This window comes from Zootoca vivipara, chromosome 17 (genome assembly GCF_963506605.1).
Source record: "Zootoca vivipara chromosome 17, rZooViv1.1, whole genome shotgun sequence".
NCBI classification, from domain to species: Eukaryota; Metazoa; Chordata; class Lepidosauria; order Squamata; family Lacertidae; genus Zootoca; species Zootoca vivipara.
In genome coordinates this window covers 19,674,289-19,688,663 of record NC_083292.1, presented here as the reverse complement: position 1 = coordinate 19,688,663, position 14,375 = coordinate 19,674,289, and the positions used below count along the sequence as shown (strand labels likewise).

At 46.0% G+C, this 14,375-nt stretch overlaps 1 protein-coding gene across 2 annotated transcripts in view; it reads left to right on the top strand.

The window, feature by feature from the left end:
• TBC1D10A (TBC1 domain family member 10A) overlaps nucleotides 1–14,375 on the top strand; it is a 39,011-nt gene that overhangs the window by 11,758 nt on the left and 12,878 nt on the right. For both annotated transcript variants that reach the window (XM_035098031.2, XM_035098030.2), the window contains exon 2: nucleotides 9,439–9,538. In XM_035098031.2, coding sequence (XP_034953922.2) covers nucleotides 9,439–9,538 — 100 coding nt within the window. The remainder of the gene's footprint in view (nucleotides 1–9,438; nucleotides 9,539–14,375) is intronic.

Sequence of the window (14,375 nt, the reverse complement as noted above, 5' to 3'; positions counted from 1 at the left end):
TACACCCCACCTTTTGGCATACCTGCCTAATCAGTTTAACTTGCAAGCTTCTTCACGTATACATTACAGGTATATACAGTGGAACCTCGGGTTACGTTACCCTCGGGTAGCGTAAACTTCGGGTTGCAAAAGCTGCAAACCCGGAAGTGTTTTTTTCTGCTCGCCCATGCGCAGAAGCGGTCTACCGGTGCATGTGCAGAAGCTGGTTGAGAAAACTTTGGGATACAGCCAGACCTCCAGAATGGATCCCATTCACAACCGGAGGTACCACTGTATAAAAGGCTGGGAGGATCCCCTGCCTGAAATTTGGGAGAGCCACTGCCAGTCAGTGTAGACTACACTGAACTAGATGGTCTGACTCTGTATTTGGCAGCTTCCTATCTAGTGAAGCATGGGCCTGAGCATGTAGGTTCAGCTGGGCCTTGATAGTTAGGAAGACACATGGCTTAGATGTCTCATCTGCTCCACCACCAGTAATAGAGGTTTAGCAGGCACCAGCTACATGACGTGGGCTAGAAGAAGGCCCAGTGCGTTTAGAATCTGCAGGGAATGAATCTCTGGCAGCTATTCCAGGCTCCAGGATCTTGCTGTTCCGTTTCCGTCAAGCCATGCCAAATTCTTGTCTGCTGCAAAACTGGTTTTTTCCATCCAAGTGCAGGATTTCTGCGCATTGATGTGCACTTGGCTTAAGCATTGTCAGATAAGCAGCTTTATCTGGCTCCCTTCAAAATCTCCTTCCTACAGGAGGAGCGAGAAAATATCTCGCTTTTGTGAAAAGGGTGGGTGGGTGTCACTTTGGAGCTGCGGATGAGCCTGCTGTTAAAGCTTGCCCGTGAATTTTGGAGGAGTTCATACTTGGCAATTCTTGTGCAAAAGAGCAAGGCTGACTATCTGCACACTGCCCCCCCCCTTCTTGAAAAAATCAAAAAAATCGGATTTTTTTGATTTAAATCGGATTTTTTTGATTTAAATCGATTTTTTTGATTTAAATCGGATTTTTTTAAAATAAAATGCTTTTTGAGGAAAATATATTACCATCCAAAGGTTATTCCATCATGAAATAAAGATTAGTTTTTTAATTATGTAGAATAAGGTTGTATATGTTTATTTTTGGGGGTAAATAAATGCCATTAATCCATTCACAATGTCATGCTCTTCCAGAGGTTTTTGTAAGATTATTGGGCAGATTCTCTGCCTACAAGATATTATCACAGATGCTTGGTTTACTTTTGCAGTTCTCAAAACTGAATTTGACTCAACAGAGATCACATGCCTCTTCTTCACAGCAAAAATGTTATAACATGAACAGAGTTGAGAAAAAGACCTTAATCCTATTGTTCTACAAACCTATGAATACAGAAACAACCCCTTCAGTGCTAAGTTTCAAGAAGTTCAGTGAATAGAATAGAAACAATATTTTTCTGATTGTTTGGAGTAGACAGTATTTAAGTTTTTCATGTGATTTAAATCGACTATGATTTAAATCAAGCCTTACTGACTAGTGATTTAAATCGTGATTTAAATCATGATTTAAATCAGTTTAATTTAAATCAAATCCACCCTGCTTGAGATGCAGAGAGAGTGGGGAGCTTTGAAGCACTGACTTGGCATTCCCAATGCATCCAGGGCCAGTGCATATTGAGAACTACTTTGGAGAGCCAGTGTGTTGTTGAGGCTAGAAGGTTGAGTTTGGACTGGAGAGGGCCAGGTTCAAATTCTGTCATCAGCCCTCAAGTTTGCTGGTGGGTGGGTGCGCTCTCAGCCTCACCTACCTCACAGGGTGGTTGTAGGATTAAAACGGAGCAAGCCCGGAGAAGGAGGCTGGGAGAATACCTTAACTAAAAATGCTTCTCCCAGTAGAGCCAGATTAGGACCTTAATTTCCCACCCTCCCAAAGAAAAGATTTGAAATGCTTCTTATGCCCAGGTTTCTTGCTGTGTTCTCTGCTCTGTAAGTAGAGAGGAAGCAAGGAGCCCTGAATAGTGTTAAGGTGGTGGGAGAGTGCAAATTCATCCTGAACTGTCCGCTAGAGGAAATCCAGCAAGCAGGGTGAGATGTAATGTTTGGAGAGGACCACACCCTCTCTACTGACCCTATGGCCCTCCAGATGTCATAGGACTCCATATATCCCTTTATAGAAGACAGAAACATCACTAGCAGAATTCTTGGAATCTCAAATTATGCAATAATATTCCATGTGTTGGTACCTCCCCTTGGAGAAAAATGTAACTGCCATATTTTTCGAGGCTTCTATTAAGTAAGGATTGGTGGAATGACAGAACTGTTTGCCGATTTTCATCTCTCCCTTTCTGCCCCTTTTCCCTCTTATGTTGTGTCTCTAAGACCGTAATATTGAGGGTGCTAACTTTTGGTGGGATTGATATTTGTAAGCTGCTCTGGGAGTCCCCTTTCTCCCCCCCCCCCAGCCTGTTTTAAGAGCAGAGTCAGAATCCTTCACTCAATCCAATGACTAAATAAAATACTGCTGCAGCTGTGTGTGGGTGTTCCCAGAATGGTTTGGTTATAGAATTAATGTGTATTTTTGTTAATAAGCAGTCTTGAGCACATGGAGAGGTAGAGTTTTAGAACACATCCAATAAATAAATAGATCTTGTGGCTACTGCTTTTCCTTGGAGGTTTGCCAAAGGCAGGGCCTGAGCATCTTTCCAGAAGTGCTTTGTAGAGACTCCTATATTTGAGCCTGTTTTTGATGGCAGTCAATTCTTTATGTAGGTAGAAGCTGGGTGTAACTAGGAATGGATGAATGTGTCAATTTCATTTCTCATTTCCCCATGCCTATAGGTTCTCTTCTCTACATTTCTCCATCAGTTTCTGATTTTTTAAAAATACAGTTGTACCTCAGTTCTTGAACAGAATGCATTCCAGGAGTCCGGGAGCCAAGGCACTCGGCTTCCAAGGTACGACTGTATAAATAGTTCTCACAAAAATTCACCAGCCCTTTAGTGTGCACATATCTCCTGATAATGCTTTTTTTGTTAGCAGTTTTGCCTTATATTAAATGCCTTTTGCTATGTTTTCTACTAATATGTGCATTTTATGTATGCTTTCCCCTGATATTTGTACTTTCATATATATTTTTTTGTTTGTGAACTGCATTGCAAAATTTGGAGAAATGTGAGTTTTGAAGGGTGTCTGCTTTAAAGTTTGCATATTGTTTCAGCAAGTGTGAGTTAGGTAGGTTCACTTTCAGATTCATACCAACCCAAATTTCTCACCCCATATGTAGGTGTAATGTTGGCTTTTCCATCATCAGCCAGGAGTTGAAGAGCAAACAGGGAATTCTGAGTTGACAGAAACCCATCAGGTCTAACAGAAACTGAAGCAGCTTTTCACTGGGGAATAAAATGGGCAGGTCTTGGATGAAAGCTGCCTTGCTTATCGCTCTGGCTTCAGTTTTTATTAGACATGCTGGATTTCCAAGAATTTCATAGGCTTGCTGGCTCTCAAAACCCCTAAACTGCTGATGGGGTGGGGGGGAAGCCCCTGCATCATGGACTCTTGATTCAGTAAGGCCACACGCTTCTGTGCAAAGAGCCAGTTAGATCTCTCTGGAATGTGCTGTCCTGGCTGCCCCCAGTTTTAATTTTAGTCTGGTTTGGCAGCATTGCTTGTTTCTAGAGTTATGTCTCCTTTTTCGGCAACACCCGGAAAAAATGAGTTGTGCTGGTTCTGTTAGCTGTGCCTCTGGTCACCCTCCTGCACTGAGACTGCATCTGTCAATGCAACTTTGCTTGGCTTCCTGCTCCTAGAACCTCTACCACATTCACAGATTATAATTGTCTGTTACTCCTTCTCCCTGGCCTGAAACCGGTAATCTTGCCTGGAATAGGGCCAATGCAGCTAGGCAGTGTGTCGCCAAACTGTTTATAAACTGGTGCAGATTGTATTATTAAATCAACCTGTGCAGGCTTCAAGTTCTCAGGAAGGTCAGGCAAGCACAGTTGATTTATCTGACACAAAAAGTCAGATTTGGATTATCGGCTTTGGTGACTCTGTGGACCTGGTGCAAGCATAGCAGTTTGAATGTAGGTTTTGTGCCCAGGGTTCAGAAGAAGGAACCCTGGTTAATGTTAACTGTGGTTAGGGTTGCTGCTGATGTACCCCTTAACCATGGTTGGGATGAGTGAATTTTCTCTCTGGAGGGGATTCAACTGTCTCCTCATGATCCCTTACGAGTGAGTCAGTGGTATTTCTTGACTTGCCCATATGGGGTGTGTATGAATGAGTGGATGGAAGAGAGATTTATGGCCACAGCAGATGGTTTATATCCATTTTGGATTAAAAGGATGGGGCTATCTAGGTCAGGAGGTGTAAGAAAAACATGGCTGTTTTCTCTAGATTAAGTTTATCATTATTATTAATTACTTATTGGACTTACTAATCACTTTTTATGGCATACAATATAATATAAAGAAGCATTAAAACCAATGTAAAGCCAAAACAAAAGCTGAAAACATTGATATACATAAAAAGCAGTCTAACAAATCCCACCCGCTAACAGAAACCATGATGTCTAGCACCCTCCAAATTAAAGGCCAAAAGCCTAGCACCTAAAAATAGCCTGTGATGGTGCCAGGCCTGCTTCCCTGGGAAGAACATTCTACAAGCAGGGAGCTACCACTGAAAAATGCATTCTTGTGCTGTCGCCGTCTGGACGACCTGAGATGATGAACACAGAGTTAGAGCAGGCAGGCTAGAGATGGCAGGTGTGGATGGCCCTTTGCCTCCTGGTATTCCCCATGTGACTGTTGTTGGGGGCAGGCAACCTAAGGCCCGTGGGCCGGATGCGACCCAATCGCCTTCTCAATCTGGCCTGTGGACGGTCCGGGAATCAGCGTGTTTTTACATGAGTAGAATGTGTCCTTTTATTTAAAATGCATCTCTGGGTTATTTGTGGGGCATAGGAACTAGTTCATCCCCCCTCCCCCAAATATAGTCCGTCCCACCACATGGTCTGAGGGACGGTGGACCGGCCCACGGCTGAAAAAGGTTGCTGACCCCTGGGGTAGATTAATGGGTTTGCAGCCAAATTTGTGGTGAAAGGGGATAAGTGTTCTTTCTTGCCATCCAAGGGAAACTGTGCCAGGGCGTGTCCTTTCCAGTCATAGTAACACCATGATTCTGCTGACTTTGTCGGTGATCCTTAACAGCCCCTTTAAGGTAGGTCACTATTCCTTCCATTGCAGTGGAGAGTGTGTGCAATTGAGGCTGAGAAAAAAACAACTTGCCTTAGGCCATTCTGTAACAGGTAGTCATGCAGCTAAACTATTAAATCCAGAGCCTAATTACCTTACCACCACCACCACCCTCCCTCTTTTGTTGGTAATATGTATTGCTTCACTTACTCCAAAATGTGGTGGCCAGTCCTGCTCCATTAGGGCCCCCATCTGCTGACTGTGGTGCTGGAACCACTGGACAGAGGCACTCATTTGTTTGATGTTTATTCAGTTTATTAGTTGCTTGCGCATGAGAGTCTCTGAGCAACTTAAAACATTTTAGGAGTGTAAAGCTTGGCATAAAATTGGGGCTGGGGGATCAGTTTGTTGCAATAAGAGCCATACAATAACCTATGGAAAGAACAGGGAAGATTTCAACACCAAAAACATGCCATTAATAGAAAGCACAACCTCAGTAATTCCCCAAATACCTGGGATAATTTTTTTTACCCGCCACCGAAAGGTGGTTAATGGTGGCACCAGAGAGAACCCACCAGGAAGATGTGAACTGATTTGACTTTGCTGCTGGCACACAGCCCTGTCTCACCACCTGTGTGCTAGCTCTCCTAGAAAGATTGGGCAAGGGTCATAGCTCAGTGGGAGAGCTTGAATGCAGATGGTCCCAGGTTCAATCCCTGGCATCTCCAGGTAGGTCTTGGAGAGATTCACGTTCTGAAACACTTTCTGAAATAGGTGCTGCCAGCCAGTGTAGGCAGTACTGGCTCTGTATAAGGCAGCATCCTATGTTCCTGTGCTTTCACCTAGCATCACTGTAGACTCAGAGGATTGGCCCTGGTGGGCTGTTCTTGATGTGAGTTCATTGGCACACTTGAACCGGGGCCTCAAACTGTGCCTAGGTGGCAATTTCTGCTGTGTGTGGCACCAGAAGGCCGTCAGAGAGGCAACCTGGTGTGTCTGCTGGCAGTGAGCTGTGCACTTACTTCCTCTTGAGGCCGTTCTGCATCCCGGCTTTTTTCCAGCCCCCATGTGAAAACAAAGGGGACCTTGTCCAGCCCCCCCGAACTCCTGATGAATCGTCTAGCCTGTTCGCAGAGGTACACAAAGGCCTGTTTAGGCAGCCCTGAGAGCCTCAAGCACAAGCAGTTGGTTCCATTCCAAGCATCGGATTAAAAGATCCCTAGCCTCCTCCTCTCTACCCCCCCCCCTCCCCATGAGCAGGCCTCGCTGCCTCAGCCAAGTGATTCAAGAGGCAAATACATTAGAGTGCCTGTTTATCCTGCACCAAGAACGAGGAACCTGTGGCCCTCCAGATGGTGCTGGACCTCTTAGTAAAGCAGCTTCCAATGCTGGCCATCTGTGGAGAATGTTTGAGTCTTTTTGCAATGGATGGTTCCCATTTCCTTCATGCTTGGCTCAGAAGGTGTTGGAGTGCATTATAGGCTCCCTACTGCCCAGTGCCCACAGCTGAATTGCATGTAGTTTAAGCCAGGCACAGAGCTGGTTCTCTCTTCTCCCCCCCCCCCCAAAAAAAAAACACAACCCAGGTGCTTTGGCACAATCTCAGCACAATCAGCCAAAGAATTCTTGGCATTTAGTTCTGTTGCCTACCATAAGCCTTTGCTGGAGTAAGTGGGTTTAAAATGTACATTTTCTAGTACTGTGAGGATGCAAGGGACTCAAAAGGGTAATAAATAAATAAATCCATGTACTGTACAGTTATTGATTGTACAGTTATTGGCTGCTTGTTGAGACTTGTACAAGGGAAACTGGCCTTGGTGGTGACTTACGCCTATTGATACATCGAGGCACTGTTGTTGCCCAATTGCTGTGCTTATCGGCAGGCCTTGGCTTATGTCTTGCATCTGCAGGTGTGCAGAATGAAATCTAGATTGAAACTGTGTAATGGGGATGGGGAACCCTTCCAGTTCTGGGGATAATGTGTTTTTAAAATAAGCACCTGGAGAAGGTTTAGGGCGCTGGTGGAGAACCTCAAGCCTGTGGACAAAAGGTGGCCTTCCAGGCTGCTCCACTTACTGCCTCTGCTTCACACCTGAAATGCATTTGACTGAAATGCATTTGATTGGCTGGATTGTGTCCTTGAACTCTGATTCTGCTTGCTTCCTTGGATGCAGAGGGAAGTGTGAATGTGTGTGGGAACTAGCCTGCTGTACTAAGCTAAAGTTTGCATTGCTTGCTCTGTCCCCATTGGCCTGTGGCCCTTGGAAGGTTTTCTAGGAGGGAATGTGGCCCTTGGGCTGAAAAAGGTTCTCCACCTGTGGTTTAGGGCTGATTCTCTGTAAAGGGTGACTTAAGACTTATCATGGGCAGGCACACTTGTGCATTGACCCAAGAAGATTTTTCTCCCCACCTTCTTTCTTCTTACCAAGGGTGGCATTTGGCCCTCGCCGGACTACAGTTCCCATAATCACTGACTATTGGCCTTGCTGGCTGGTGCTCATGCGAGTTGAAGTTCATTGACATCTGGAGGGCCCCATGTTAGCCACAAAGTGGTGAGAGTTCAGCTCCTATGCTGTGCTTGAAATCCCCCCCTCCCCATTTCATAGTGCATTGACAGGACGTGCATTGAGTTCGGTCACCACTGCCAAGCCTTATTGTGCTCTTGGAAAAAGCTCCTGCTAGTTGAAAGGATCTGTACAAAATTCTCCCGGCCAAAAAATCCTCTTAATTTTTGACTTTGTGACCTGGGAAAAAATGGTCTGATTTATCCTGCTGGGGTCACACACACCACTATTGGGTATTACTTGGGGACAGAGTTTTGCCCTACTTAAAGCAAGCCAGTGAACTGCTGGACATGATGTTTAGGGCTCGGTTTCCTTCACCAGTCATTCTCTGTGCATTGCTGTCGCTCCTATCTGCCCAGTCTTTTGACTGCAGCCTGTTCCGGCTTCTCCCTTCTGCTACTCTTCTTGCATTGCAAGAGGCCTGGAGGGGGGAGGAAGTGAGTGGACTGGGCTTTGGCTTTTCAGCATTAGAAATTCCATAAATGCATATTTCCGGCAGAGAAAGTGGGAGCAGCCAGCTCAGTTCCAAGGTGGGCGGGATGGTTTGGCCTTGTCTACTTCCTTTTTTCCATTAAAAAACATGCCTCCCGATTCCCTGGCCCAACTTCTGAAAACTTTGCCTGACCCTGATTTGCAGATTGTATGGTAACTTGTTGTGCTTGCTGAACCTAGGGAGTTGTGGAGCTGGTGCCTGTTCTGTGTTGGTGGTTGCTTTCCTCACTTATGGGGTGCCCCAGCACTGCTACCCCCCCCTCCTGTGCTGCGCAGACGGGGTTTATTGGGTCTGGCTCAAGACTGTTTGCTGCCTGAGGTGCAAGATAATATAGTCCCCTTCTCCCAGGTTTCCATGTATACTAAGCCAATTACTGTCATGTGCTTGGGGGGGGGGGCTAGCGAGGCTACGCTTGGGGTTGGTCCAGGGACTGTAGCTGGTGCTGAATGCAGCGTCTTACAATTGGTTCAACTGTTTTCTTTCCCTAAGGAATTCTGGGAATTGTGGTTTGAGGTTGCTGAGAATTCCCAAGCTGAGCTCCAGCCTACAATTCCCAGGAATCCCTAGGGAGCGAGGAGTATGATTATAGCAGTCCCATTGTTGTGGTGGGTGTGCCTTAAATATTTGGCAGAATGTAGCAACCCTGTCAGATGGGTGGCATGTAAATATATTATTAATATTAATATTAATAATATTGCAGTTTGCATATTGGCAGAGTGACTCATGGATTACAGTTGAGAGAGGGTGCTTGCTTTGTGATGGGAGTGCAGGAGGTCGTGGACTATGATGCAGAAGAGTTCAGTGTGTACATGGACGTAGCCACCCCCTGCTAAAAAAGTTTGCTCACCCCTGGGTTAGTTTAACCTCCTATTTGCTAGTAAAAGTGAATTACTGTGTGGCAAAATGATGCATGTCTGAAAAGCATGTCACCAACATGAAAAGTTTGGAAAGCTCTGCTCTAGATGCTTCTGAACTCACATCTGCCCTGGCAAGCAAGGCCAACAGACCAAGGACAATGGACGGTATAGTTCAGCAACTTGAGGGGCCAAAGGTTCCCAACATGCACTGTTCAGAACCTGCTGCCTCTCATTGCCAGTCTTAGGCAGAGCTGAGGGCTTTGGGAGTTGTAGTCCAGCCACACCTGGAGGCCCACAGCTTTCTCCCTCCTGTGATAGACTGATCACCTTCAGATGGGTAAATTGACCTGTTACCTTCATCTTCCTAGGCTGGAGGAGGTGCCATTGGAAGTGCTGAGGCAGAGGGAGTCCAAGTGGCTAGATATGCTCAACAACTGGGACAAGTGGATGGCAAAGAAACACAAAAAGGTGAGTCGCCTGTCAAGCGTCGAGTGATGGCTGCTGCCCTCTTCCTCTTTCTTTCGCCACATCATGTTCTTTAACACTTTCTGAACATTCCTTTGCCACACTATCATCTGCTATAGCCACAGTAGATGTGTAGAGCCACTCTTGGGCAGAGCGATACATCCTGTGACCCACTCCCTACAGACTTTACCTTTCCTCTGTTTCCTGTGCTCTTTGCTTCCTTTCTTTGCCAGAATGTTAAAAAAACAAAACAATTTGCAACATGAGATAATCACATGAATGATGCAAAAGTCAGTGCACATATTTTTTGGGGGTGGGGGTGGGTGTTGTTTCTGTCCTCCAGGTTAGGAGAGAGGGCTCCACCTTCCCAGATGGTCAGTTTTAGCAGCAGATCATCCTGCATTCCATAACATCTTCCACATCAAGGGCTTTTGGCAGTGTATCATGGTGATGCATCAGAAGGGGAATCAGACTGCCTTGCCCTTGCACAATTTTCCCTTTCTGCCTCTTGCATTCCAGCATCTTGATTGAGAGCAGACAGAGCACTCAAACAGGCAAGGCGGCCTGAACTATACTTCTACCCTAGGCAGGCTTCCTGATGCAAAATGTGTCTCTGTGATGAGGGCTCAGGGCTTGTGTTGCCCTGCCTCTGTGTGTCAGCAAAACCCTTTCTGCTTTGATCTGACTTGGCCATGCTGCAAAGCTTGCCACAGATTGCTGGGAAAGGCTTCCAGTCAGCCTCTTGGCAGGTGTTATTATCCTGAATCAAAGCTTTTGTTTAAGCAGGCTGGGAATCCCAGGATGTACTTAACCCACTGTGGGCTTCTTTATACTGTCAGTTTATCCCAATATGATAACATTTGGATTTGTGCTTGCATGGGCGTGCAAGAGTCTTCCTAACCCTGCTGGAATTGGTAACTCACACCCCTGTCCATTCTCTATATGGAATACTAATGCATGACACATCTAGAGCACTATTTGATTATCTCATTTGTAAAACACCCCTGTTAGGTAGCTCCATATGTTGGATGAAAGAGGGGGACGAGGAGAGAATGCTTAAGACCTGCCTGCTAGGTAGTTGTTGTTTATTAAATTTAAATACCGTCCTTCATACAAAGTTCGGTTCAGATACAACACTCATGATCAGGGACATACTGAAAGCTCATACCCTCACATTCCCTTTGCACTGTAGGAAAAACATCAGGAAGAACGTTCTGACAGTAAGAGCTGTTTGATAGTGGAACAGACTACCATGAGAGGTGGTGGATCTCCTTCCTTGGAGGTTTTTAAGCAGATATTTGATGGCGTCTGCCATGTATGATTTGGTTGAGATTCCTGCATTGCAAGGGGTTAAACAAGATGACCCTCGAAGTCTCTTCCAACTCTACAATTCTGGGGTTCTGTTTTTTTTCTGTTTAGCGCAAACCACAGTTCACCCTAAACATCTGAGCCATGCTCAAACTGCAGTGGCTGGTAGGGTAGAAGGCAGGGAGTCGGGGACAAAGACAAGCAGAGCCAACTAATTCTGGTTTTGATGGCATTCTCTCCCTTACTGAGAACTACACTGAAGCTAAGGTTTGCCACCCCCTGGCAGAGCTGGTGAGGGCTGGCTGAGGTTAATGGGGCAGTACTTTATTCACCCTCATGAACCAGCCACTGATCAAACTGTGGTTCACAATTCTAGCTTGCAGAATGAGAGTCTGAGGCCTTCACTTGCATGACTTCCAAATTGTGGTTTGCTGACCAAATAGAGCCATCTCTAATCCTCACTGACTTCCATGGCAGTGACTGCAGTCCCTAGTAATCGGTATGCTGACCAGCTTGGCCAAGTAAAGCAAACTCATTGATAAACCCCCACAAATCCATTGTGACATAATGCAACCTGCAGTGATTCAAGATACTTGTCAGACGGAGCTTGGCCCCAAGGTGCTTCTTAGGTCTTCCAAGTTTTTTTTCTGTTCCGGACTCAAATAGTAAGAATTTTTTTAAAAAAACAAAGCAAAATAAAAAACAGTAGGAATAATTGTGGCTTGATGGTGAGGCCAAGCATTTCCTGTTTAACCTTTTATTCTTGGTCTTAGCGTTCCCTCCTCAACCCCATCATTGGGGGGGGGGTCGCTTAAACATACAGGCTTTGTGGACAGGGATCTCTCAACAGGACTTGTTATCCTGCATCAAATCTCTTGTATGCACAGGCTGGGAATCCCCGTTTTCCCCCCCTGTTTACACTGTCGGCTCATCCCATGATAACAGCTTCTGCTTTTGTGCAGACAGAACCTGCCGCCCCTGCCAAGATCAGTGACTCTGTACCCAGAAATTCCCAGGGATACTTTGTCCTGCTGGGCCTTTTAATTGTTCTGTCTCACTGCCCTGCCCCCCCATGCAAAGCTGGAATCCATCTGCCTCCCTAATCGAGAGGAGCTTGGCTCAGCTCTGTTGAGACAGAGCTTTCAACAAGCAGCATCCAGTTGAGCTCCTCCTGTCTGTTTCCTTCCTGCCTGTGAAGTCACCAAGCAGGATAGCACTGCTGTGTGTGTATTTTGGGACACTCCCTGGCACTTTTGAGCCTGCTGTGTGTGGCATAGGACAGGCTTAGAGCTCCCCCTGCCGAAGCTCCCTTGGGGGTGATCAGAGTCAGCTTTAAGCATGCAGTCTTAAACTAGAAGAACTAGGAAGTTGGGGTTGATATGGGTAAGCCAGAGTTTGGAAGGTAGCGAAAGTAGCCATAACAATTCTGGCAGGTTGTTGTCCGCTTTTGCGAAGCTTTCGGCTTCACTTAATGGGGAAAGAAATGAAGGGGGAAGTAGTAGGGAGAGAATCCCACTCTGAGAAATATACAGTTTTGTATGGTGTTGTTGTAAAATTTAAGCTGGTTCCTATGAACCCAGAGAAATGGATCTTGACCCAGGGAGAGCTCAAGGATCCAGGCAAGCAGACGAATTTAAGCGTCTCCTGCCCACCAAATGACAGAGACCAAACCAGGACGTACGAAGCAAGGCACTTTTATTTTTGCTGTTGCAACAGGGTCCTTCCTCTCACACAGGAGAACAAGGAAGGAACCCCAAACAAAGATGTCTTGCCCTTAAAAAGAAATTTGAAATTGGTTTCAGCCCACCCCCCAGAAGCATCATCCATATGTCACAGAAGGGGTGTAGCCCAAGACCCCCCCTCCCTAGATTCATCATAGGTACATCATGAAAGGGGAGGTCTGGTGGCAGTAATCTGAGCATCCTGGACCCTGCCCCCTGCCCCCAAAACCTAATCAACAAAATTGAGAGATATTTACATTTCCCTGTTTCCCAGCCAAGTTAATCACACCCTTTTGTCTGGCAGTCAGGTATCAGGATGCCAGGGATTATCACTTTAATTCCTGAGACAATGAGAAGGTTCCCCCCACCCCCCTTCTTCCTTGCAGAGGAACACCTGGTCAGAGAGAGTCAAAATGGTGTCAGAAAGGCCTGTCTTCCTGTGCTGCTTCAGACATGTTTCTGTACATTCATGTACATGTTTTATGAACCATTATTATATATATATAGATATGACCTCAAAATTCTTATAACAGTGTAGAGAAAGTGAGTGCCAAGCAGTTTTTCCTCCCTCTCTCGTAACACCAGAACTTGGGGTCATCCAGTGAAGCTGATTATTGGAAGATTCAGGACTGATGAAAGGAAGTCCTTCTCAACACAGCACAGAGTTAAAGCTATGGAACTCACTGCCACAGTGATGGCCACCAGCTTGGATGGCTTTACATGAGGATTGGACAAATTCATAGAGAGGAGGGCTATCGATGGCTATTAGCCACGATGCCTGCGCTTTGCCTCCACAGTTGGTGGCAGTAATGCTTCTGAATAGCAGTTGCTGGAAACCAGAGGATGGGAGTGTGCTGTTGTGCTTTGGTCCTGCTTGATAGTTACGCACAGGCATCTGGTTGGCCACTGTGAGAACAGGATGCTGGACTGGATGGGCCATTGGCCTGATCCGGCAGGGATCTTAACATTCTTACCCAAAATACTTTGATCACTTCTTACACAAAAATCCCTCCGCTGTATTTTTTGGAGGTGCATCCCAACTTCTCTCACACACACACACGCACCCGCCTTTCTGGAAAGATCAAAGGTGGGAGTGTACAAAGATAGAAGCCCCAAAGGAAGTATAATCAGATTGGTGAACTGGATCAGTGTCTGACATGCCTTGCCAAAATGTGTAGGGCACAAACTGGTAGCTTCTACACAATACCAAAGGCTCATCCGGTAATGTCCCTGGTTTTCCGTGCAACCGTGAAGACTAGGAACTTTTGTCCTAAAAAGCCATGCTGCTTAGGATTTTGTAGGAACTATTGAAACAGACACCATGCTTCATCATATGGGGCACAGCAATGCCCTAACACAGTCCTGCCCCCCCCCTTCCCCCAACTTCCCTCTTAAGTGAAGAGAGGAGGTAGAATGTAAGTAGCTTGGGGGCACCTGTCAGGCCAACTTCCCTGGTTACTGGTGGCTGGGTGGGAGAACCAGAATAAATAAAAGCATTTTGCAAGTACCATTCCAAAATACATTTCCCCTCTTAATTTTGTGCCCAATTTAACTTGTATTCACCAGCACAAAAGGTGGTTGGATTTTGCAACCTGAATCAATGGTGCCAAATCATGCCTGCCCCCACTTGGGCACGAGGTGGTTGGGTGGGTTTAAAGGGATTGTGTGGTTCTCTGAAGCCTCCTTGGCTCTGGAAAGTTCTGCCTACTTCCCCAGGTCAGCTTTTGAATTTGCACCTGGCACATCCCAGAGGAGGCCTTTCACTTTGTGACTGCAAATTCCTGGCAGCACTATCTCTGTCAATGTGCCAG